The sequence below is a fragment of the Acipenser ruthenus genome, unplaced genomic scaffold, assembly GCF_902713425.1.
Source record: "Acipenser ruthenus unplaced genomic scaffold, fAciRut3.2 maternal haplotype, whole genome shotgun sequence".
Classification (NCBI taxonomy): Eukaryota; Metazoa; Chordata; class Actinopteri; order Acipenseriformes; family Acipenseridae; genus Acipenser; species Acipenser ruthenus.
This window is the reverse complement of record NW_026708152.1, coordinates 83,942-92,871: the sequence shown is the minus strand read 5'-3', so window position 1 is coordinate 92,871 and position 8,930 is coordinate 83,942. Positions and strand designations below refer to the sequence as shown.

At 50.4% G+C, this 8,930-nt stretch overlaps 2 protein-coding genes across 3 annotated transcripts; both read right to left on the bottom strand.

Moving 5' to 3' along the window:
- Positions 1-726: 726 nt before the first annotated feature.
- On the bottom strand, positions 727-3,745 carry LOC117434081 (chemerin-like receptor 1). Of its 2 annotated transcripts, none has more exons than XM_059020084.1 (2): positions 3,417-3,745; positions 727-2,594 (listed from the first exon to the last, which is right to left on the bottom strand). In XM_059020084.1, the coding sequence occupies exon 2, from the start codon at positions 2,579-2,581 to the stop codon at positions 1,547-1,549; it is 1,035 nt and encodes a 344-aa protein (XP_058876067.1). In that variant the 5' UTR covers positions 2,582-2,594; positions 3,417-3,745; the 3' UTR covers positions 727-1,546. The 2 variants fall into 2 exon arrangements, with proteins under 2 accessions (XP_058876067.1, XP_058876068.1); XM_059020085.1 differs by having other exon boundaries at positions 727-2,590.
- A 1,017-nt stretch (positions 3,746-4,762) lies between these two features.
- LOC117434087 (chymotrypsin-like protease CTRL-1) lies at positions 4,763-8,906 on the bottom strand. The gene is made up of 7 exons (XM_059020086.1): positions 8,455-8,906; positions 7,914-8,017; positions 7,640-7,719; positions 6,977-7,058; positions 6,608-6,788; positions 6,060-6,187; positions 4,763-4,991 (listed from the first exon to the last, which is right to left on the bottom strand). Exons 1-7 carry the CDS (start codon positions 8,504-8,506, stop codon positions 4,830-4,832), a joined length of 789 nt encoding a protein of 262 aa, XP_058876069.1. The 5' UTR covers positions 8,507-8,906; the 3' UTR covers positions 4,763-4,829.
- Between the last annotated feature and the right edge of the window lie 24 nt (positions 8,907-8,930).

Below are 8,930 nucleotides of genomic sequence, written 5' to 3'. Positions count from 1 at the left end.
ACACAAGCCCCCCTCCGTTTAAAAAGTGCGTGGGCAGGGGCTCGTTGGCACCGTAGATATATTCGTGATAATATGTATTAGCAGTAACCTTGTATGTGTGAAAACCGCAGACAACCTGGCCCTCTGAAGCTGAGGAGTGTGGGGAGAACAACGCTCACAGCTTCCTCCAAAGAGGGTTTTGAGGCGGAAGGAAGTGGCAACATCACTTGCAGAGAGAAGCTCTGCAAAATAAAACAGGGTTATTGATCAGGACATTAAAAAAATAAGAAGAAAAAAACAGCATTTTCAGCTCTGCAGAAAGACAGCAAATGAAGTGCATGAAAGTATGAGAAACTGTCCATTGGAGTGTCTTTAACTTTTTCATGATGTCATCAGTCCTGGAGGATCATTCCACTCCAGGCTTGTTTAACAGGGGCAGGGGGATCTTCAGGGTCTGGGTGGAGGGTTAATTGATTCAATCAAACACTTTATAACCGGGTTCAGGTAGAAAGAGCAGGCGGGGAAGGGCCAGCTTCGAGCACCCCTGCACGTCAGCATTACTCTGGATGCGTGCATGGACAGCATTTAAGTGGATATGGAGAAGAGTCCTTTAATAGATGACCTCACACTGCCTACATCAAACTGAGTGAACACCACAGCTGACCTATATTTCACATCGGTTGAACCTTTTAACATTAGTGTAACCCACACTGCCGTCTCAGAAGCAAAACCAGCACACAGTCCGGCTCAATTCACAAAGACTGCTTTATTATGATCAGCTCCTCTGCAAGAGAATTTAAAAAATAATAATGATAATAAATGCATGGAATAAAAACGGACCTGGCTGCAAAAAGGACAAGAGAAGCATGCGAACAAGCTGCATGAAATACACTGGAACCCGTTCTGTCACCGTGGTTACCGCAGGCTTCATACACAGGATATGAATACGTTTGGCTTTGCTGCATTTTTACATTTCTCATTAAGGGCAACAGATTTCTGAAGAGGAATCAGTCATATTAAGATCTTATGAGTCATGTTCGAGAAACCAACCAATTCAAAAAAAAAAAAAGCAGTGCTTTTTTATTTTTGAATAGTAGTTCCTGGGTTCCAGATCTGATTCGGAGTGGTATAATACGTTAATACGCGATGTGTTGGGTGTGTGAGCGTTGAGTTTGAACACCCAAACTGCAACGAGATGGCATCTCTTCTACAGGAATAGAGGCCCTACACTCGGAAGATGAGGTTTTAACTATTAAAATAAACCCTGTGTGCTGTGAACCAAGCTCACCTCCAGACTCCTGCAATGTTTCCAAATATATCCCCTTTGGACGTGATTTTCTGTTAGAATTTTAGACATTTTTAAACAGTTTGTGTGAACTCTATGGAGTTCGGGAAGCTGCCCTGAAAAAAAACAAAACAAAAAAACATACACGCATTATAAAATAGATCTAGATAGGAAACGTAACATGGTACAATCATAAAGCAGTGACTGAAAGGGGATCTGCAAGTCTGTCTGTATTCGGTATGGTCCAGTGTTCGGCGCGGTTCACAGTCTCCGGCTTCGGGCTCACCCTGCAGTGCTGTCCTGTTTGTTCCCGTTAACCAAGGACTCCATCTGGACCGTGGAGCGCCGGGACGCGCTCATGGCGTACAGAGTCCCCTCCTCCACGAAGGCGCTTTCAATCACCAGCAGGAAGGACTTCCTGAACTTCTCCCGGAAGTCCTGACACATGCACACGTAGAGGATCGGGTTCATGCAGCTGTTGAAGAAAGCCAAGCCGGTGGCGATGGGCATCCCGAAATCCACCAGCATCCACAGAAAAGGGTCATCTGTGACGTGGGCTCTCAGTTCCACGAGCTGGAGGACGTGGAAGGGAAGCCAGCAGACGAAAAAGGTCAGGACGACGGCGACCACGATTCTGAGCGGTTTGTAAGAGCGCTGACGCTGCGTGGCGCGGTACCGTTGCGCGATGAGGACGTAGCAGGAGACGATGACCAGGAAAGGGAAGACGAAGGCAAACAAGAACCGCACCAGGGTCAGGGTCTTGAGCGTGCTCGACAGGGCTTCGGATGAATAGTTGTGGCGCCGGAAGGAGCAGTACGTCACGTTGCGATTCTCGACCGTGTCGCGGAAAGCCAAATAGGGGGAGCTCATGAGGAGGGCGGCTGCCCAGAGGAGGAAGCAGGCGAGGTAGGCCTTCCGGACCGTGCGGAAGTTGTGCGCCCAAACGGCGGCCACCACGGAGACGCAGCGGTCCAGGCTGATGGCGGCGAGGAGGAACACGCTGCTGTACATAGTCGTGACCAGGACCCCCGAGTTCAGCTTGCACATGAAGCCCCCGAAGACCCACCTGAATCCCAGTGCGTTGGTGGCGATGGTGAGGGGCAGGAAGGCAGTGAAGACGAAGTCGGCGATGGCCAGGTTGAGGAACCACACGGTGTTGACGGTCTTCTTCATCTTGAAGCCGGTGATCCAGATGACCAGGCCGTTGCCCGTGGTGCCCAGGAGGAAGGTGAGGGAGTACACGACCATGGAGAGCACGTGCAGCCCGTGCAGGGCGCTCTCGTGCGCAGGCTCGCTGGCAGTGCCGTTGTCAGACATCTTCGTAATCTCACTGAAAAGAAATCGCACAACGCTTAACGGGTTTGTGGAGCGCACCTGTCTAACACTCAGCAGAGCTACATTAAGAGATGTGCAATAAAATCCCCTGACAGTACGTTTGGAGCTTTGAAGACATAAGAACACAGGTGGCTGATCTCGTCTACCTCACATACGAAAAAGACAAAACATAGTATCTGTAATAAGAATGACTGAGAAGGATTGCAAACATAATACACAGGAAACAGTGATGATTTATATATATATATATATAAACTAGAGTGCTATAGTACACTATATATATATATATATATATATATATATATATATATATATATATATGTGTGTGTATATATCCTGTTGTCTTTAAAATGCCTTTTAAACTAATTGAAATCCATGTTACTGATACAGTGGACTGGGAGTGGTGAGGGGCTACACTGAACCAGAAATGAATAGACCAGCCACTTTATATAAACTAACCATTATCAAACAGTCAACACACGTTTGTTAAGCTGGCTTTTAACAGTTGATAAAGTTCTAAATTGCTCTCAGCTTGTTTAGCAGCTGTTCTTCCAGGTGGTACTGATAATACTTTGGCAGCACACAATAGAAGCATTGTATTGTGTTGTGGCACATGGTGTTCTGATAACAATTCAATTGAACACTGTGCCTGGTTTTTATACTTCGCAATTAAACAGCTATTAAAACAATAATAAACATCATAATAATAATCAGCATTAATAATCAATGAAATAATAAAAATAATCATTACTGATACATGAAATATAATAATAATAATAATAATAATAATAATAATAATAATAATAATAATGTTTACCTGCCCAAAAATGTTTTGAAATTTGATCCAAAATTTCTAGTTGTCGAAATCTTAGCTGTAACCCCAGAAGTTTCAGACGAGAGCTGAGGAGTGGTAGTCGTCTGTCTGTTAAAACAGCTCGCTCTCTCTCTCTCTCTCTCTCTCTCGCTCTCTCTCTCTCTCTCTCTCTCTCTCTCTCTCTCTCTCTCTCTCTCTCTCTCTCTCTCAAAAATGCTTTATTGGCATGACGAGAGCGCTCAGGTATTGCCAAAGCTTTTATAATACAAAACAGAAATAATAAAAACTGAAATAAAATTACAGAACATAACAAACACATAAACCATTGTCCCCTTCCCTTTGAACAACATAACTACCTCCCTCCCTCCCCCCTCCTTCCTAATCACCAGTAACCCCTGGTCGTGTATGCAGGGTGTCCCTCAGGTTGTGGCAGGCAGACACATACTGCGCTGCTAGATTTGCAGTTCGAATTGGAGAGAGGTTAAACTCTCTCATTGAGGAAGTCCAGTAATTTCACAGTTTTTCCCCCTGTGCTTTCCCCATTTTTTTTTGTAATGATTCAACCTGCCTCTCTGTGCTTTACAATGCTCACCCCTGCTTTAACACGCGTTCACTGTGCCTGATTATCGAGTCAAACCGATGACGGTAATATCTAGTGTTTTTCTTATCTGTGGTTAGTGCCTGGTGTTTGAGTGGTTCAATGCTGGATACGGTTTCACACACTGATTCATATCACCATGCAGAACAAGAGTCCCGTTCTGTACGGCTCTGCTTGTATAGATGTGTCCTTAACTGATTCTGTCGTTATCAGATACTGTGTGGTGCACAACACTGCTTCTCTAGAGCACCAGCTAGTGGAGACAAAACTGAAAAACAACCATTACGATAACCATTATGATAATAGCAAACTGTACATACACATGTGAGGGTGTGGAACCAACTCCCCAGTAATGATGTTGAAGCTGACACCCTGGGATCCTTCAAGAAGCTGCTTGATGAGATTCTGGGATCAATAAGCTACTAACAACCAAACGAGCAAGATGGGCTGAATGGGGCCTCCTCTCGTTTGTAAACTTTCTTATTCTCTTATGTTCTTATATATATAAGGCTGGTGGAGATATTCCCCTAATCTGACACTTACAGAGCATGTTATAGTTTTACCTGGGGAGTGTTGGAAGTCAAATCTTTAAAATATATATATATATATAATCATGTGTCATATACCATCACAGCCAATCAGACAGCTCCATTCCCATAGGATATGCCACTACAGCAACAACTACGGTTCTAAATCGTTTGAACCAATAAACCCTGTGCCGGGAGACACACAGAGACACACTCGCTGTCACTTCAGATTCAAGCCTTTCTTTATTTCACAGTCTCACAGGTACAGTGGTCGCGGGCGTCCGCGGCGCTCTAGTTGTACGCCACAGTGTTGTCGATCCAGCTGCGCAGCGCAGCCACGCGGGCGTACACAGCGGGCGCCTGCACGTTACAGTCCTGGGAGCCCCAGGACACGATGCCCACGAGATCCCAGGTCCCGCTGCGCTCACACACCAGCGGCCCGCCGGAGTCACCCTGGGGGAAGAGAGGCGGGCGTTAGGCAGAGGGGGAGCATGCAACCTGCCGGCTAGGAGCTGGGCTTTGAATGAAGGCAACTTTCAGGGCAGCTTTTTCCTTCTGGAATACCCAAAGATCTCACAGCCAGGACCCCTGCGCTGCCCTGACTGTGTGACTCCCCCTGCACACCACATGGCCGTGCCTTTACCAGGGGAGCCCCTCAGGGACCCCTGCGCTGCCCTGACTGTGTGACTCCCCCTGCACACCACATGGCCGTGCCTTTACCAGGGGAGCCCCTCAGGGACCCCTGCGCTCCCCTGACTGTGTGACTCCCCCTGCACACCACATGGCCGTGCCTTTACCAGGGGAGCCCCTCAGGGACCCCTGCGCTGCCCTGACTGTGTGACTCCCCCTGCACACCACATGGCCGTGCCTTTACCAGGGGAGCCCCTCAGGGACCCCTGCGCTCCCCTGACTGTGTGACTCCCCCTGCACACCACATGGCCGTGCCTTTACCAGGGGAGCCCCTCAGGGACCCCTGCGCTGCCCTGACTGTGTGACTCCCCCTGCACACCACATGGCCGTGCCTTTACCAGGGGAGCCCCTCAGGGACCCCTGCGCTCCCCTGACTGTGTGACTCCCCCTGCACACCACATGGCCGTGCCTTTACCAGGGGAGCCCCTCAGGGACCCCTGCGCTGCCCTGACTGTGTGACTCCCCCTGCACACCACGCGGCCGTGCCTTTACCAGGGGAGACAATCGGGGACCCCTGCGTTCCCCTGACCGTGTGACTCCCCCCTGCACACCACGCGGCTGTGCCTTTACCAGGGGAGACCCTCAGGGATCCCAGAGGCAACATTTTTAAGCTAGAAATGAAGGATGTTCAGGTTGTGTTGTTGCTTTTTATTTCTGTATGCATGTATTGGTTTGTTTAAAGGAGTGAGGATAGGGCTCTAGAAGGGGTCTTTGAAACAGCATTGGTTGTCGTTTACAAAGGAAGCTTTAGTTGTATTGGAAATGGCCAGGTATGGGATGCACAGATGCTTTTTTTTCTCACAATGAGTGACTCGTGTGACGTGTGTTTACCTGGCAGGACGAGGCTCCAGAAGCACCGGCGCAGATCATCAGGTCAGAGATCTTGTTGCCCCAGTACTGTCTGCAGTAGCTGGGGGTGAGGAGGGGCACAGCGACCTGCTGCAGAATGGCTGGGCTGGCTGCAAAGAGACCGCATCCGCATGTCACACATCACACATATCCACAGACGCGCTTATCCCAACGTCATGAAGCTCGGCATTAACAACATATAAGCAGGCATTACTGAGAGGATCAGATTCTGGGGAGATACATATTTATATATAAATATATGGAGGTGTGTCTGTCTGTCTGTCTGTCTGTCTGTCTCTGCAGCCAGCGTTCTGTGTGTCACACTCGTGATGTCACAATCGCTTCTCCGAATTCCGCTACACCATTCCGTTGCTATTTCTTACTGTGCCCACGCTGCTGTGTGCTCCCTGCTGTTTTTGGCTCTAGTTCATGAGCAGTGGAGGGGTTGGGGTGGGGTGGGGTGGGGTGGGGGTAGAGGTGGGAGGTGGGGTGGGGGTGGGGGGTTGTGTAGAATGGAAGGCGCCGCTCACAGGTGAAGCGGGTACGCCCCCAGCCGGTCGTCACACACTTGGTTCCGGACGGGATGTTGATGCCGGAAGCAGCCAGGCACACGGGGGACACGCGGGGAGTGATCTGGGCCGGAGCGGACAGGCGCAGGAGGCTCACGTCGTTGTTGAAGTTCTGAGAGTTGTAGTTTGGGTGAAAGAAGACCTGCGGGGGGGGGGGGGGGGACACAAAGTCGTTTAGCGTCCCGTCCGTCAAACGACCCCCCCCCCCACGATTACTATCACCAAAGACCTGCGCACCTCACAGCTAACAACAGATGCACTGAGAACTCTATTATTACACAGCATGAAGCAAACTTCACGAACGCCTTCAATTAGAAGTGAAACACTTACCCTGGCGATGGTCTTCACCTGGATGGGTTCAGCGCTGGAAGATCTGTCGTACTCTCCCAGGATGACGCGATGGCGACTGGCGCTGGGGAAGGGAGGGAAACACGCTCTGTGTCAGTGAAGAGCAAGGGGCTCCTGTGCGTCTGTGCAGAGTCACCAGGGTCCTTCTGTTCTCTCTGGAACCCTGCTTTCATTTAGCTTCTGTATGGAACCGTCAGAGGATTCTATACAACGGGGTGAATATGACATCAAAGCGACAGACGCAATCATTAGGATTCCAGGGTTCCAAGCAGGAAGCGCTGCGAGTGGTTCTGAGACCAGGAGGCTGGGAGAGAACCGGCTGCCCTGCACACCTCAAGCAAGCATCTCAACCACAGTGCACAAGAGCCGGCTCGTCTGCATCACTGCTTATAGAGATTTTAAACTCATCTCATCTCAAGGACAGAATCCTTAACAGCAGAGCATCACACAACACTGCCCGTTACAATAGCACACTGCCTAGCTTTTCATACACGCACGCACGCACACACGCGGAGCACACACACACACACACACACACACGCATGCACGCACGCACACACGCGGAGCACACACACACACACACACGCATGCACGCACGCACACATGCACACGGAGCACAGTCTCGGTTTGAAGGAGAGGACCTACCTGACGCTGCAATGAGCTGCCGTCACCACCCAGTACTGATTGATCAGGGAGCCGCCGCAGAAATGAAACCCGGTAGTTTCCTGAACGCAGGGAGAATCACAACAAGGATGAAAGGGTAACGCAGCGCAAGTTACAGCTTTCACTTCCTGTGGGGGTCTGGGGGAGCCCTGGGGTCTGGGGCAGATCTGGAGTCTGGGGCAGATCTGGAGACTGGGGGAGCCCTGGGGTCTGGGGCAGCCCTGTGGTCTGGCATCGCTGGGCGTTGTTTACTCACCTGCAGAGAGACCTGCCAAGGCCAGGATCCGGGGACGGCGTTCTCCCCGTTCACGATCTTGTTGTAGTTGCTGACGACCGGCCTGATGGACGGGACCCCGCACCCTGGAACAGCACGAAGGGCGAGGCTCGTTCAGGACAAGGAGACAAAGCGCTGGGTTTGCAGAGGCCGCGGCGTCCCCCCCCCCCCCCCTCACAATATCACCGGGCCACAGCGTCCCCCCCCTCACAATATCACCGGGCCACAGCGTCCCCCCCCCCTCACAATATCACCGGGCAGCGGCGTCCCCCCCCCCCCTCACAATATCACCGGGCCTCTTAACTCTGTTCGAGGCTGGGATTACAATCCTGCCTCCTCAGGTTGCGTTTTGTCGTTTACTATCAGTTGTAAGATAGAAGATGTTTCGGGGTCTCGGTACGTCCGACACCACAAGATAATTACCCGCAGTTCTCACACGATACGTGAGGCCACTTTCAACCTTAATTTCAAGCACCCAAAAAAAAAAAAAACAGCAAATAAAAGAAGAGAAATCTCGTCTTACCGAAAGCAGAGCTGGCGAGCGCCAGGCAGCCCAGAATCCAAAGCATTGCCATTTCTAGATTGTGGCTTCACACTCGTTCACACGGCAGCCGAGCGCCGGGATCCCTGCTTATATCCCAGTGGCGCCGTGGACGTTGGACTGGCTATCTCGTTCCCTTCAGCTCCTCAGATAACATCGTGGGAAACAGAAAGCCTGTCCGAGGGGGAGGGGTCAGGTATGGAACGCGTTGTAAAGCCCAGCCTGGACCCCTTCCTCCGGGACGACTGCCTTGGGATTGGTGGGAAAAGACTTTGTGAATTTGGGCTTCCGGGAACTGACATCTGGCATCGTGGGATTTGAAACAGTTGGGTCTGTTTCCAAGAAGATATTTTTCTGCGGTGACCTTGCCTGTCTTGAACTAGTCACATTCAACTCGTTTCTTATCCTGTTTACCAACAGCCCCACAACAGCATCAAGAACAATGTGTTTATATATAC

Excerpts from the sequence above, each read along its gene's own strand:
- LOC117434081 (XM_059020084.1), bottom strand. The coding sequence starts at position 2,581 with ATGTCTGACAACGGCACTGCCAGCGAGCCTGCGCACGAGAGCGCCCTG.
- LOC117434087 (XM_059020086.1), bottom strand. The coding sequence starts at position 8,506 with ATGGCAATGCTTTGGATTCTGGGCTGCCTGGCGCTCGCCAGCTCTGCT. Across the intron at positions 8,018-8,454 it reads GCTCGCCAGCTCTGCTTTCG|GGTGCGGGGTCCCGTCCATC; the intron begins GTAAGACGAGAT and ends GTGCTGTTCCAG. Across the intron at positions 4,992-6,059 it reads CTGGAGCCTCGTCCTGCCAG|GGTGACTCCGGCGGGCCGCT; the intron begins GTAAACACACGT and ends CTCTTCCCCCAG.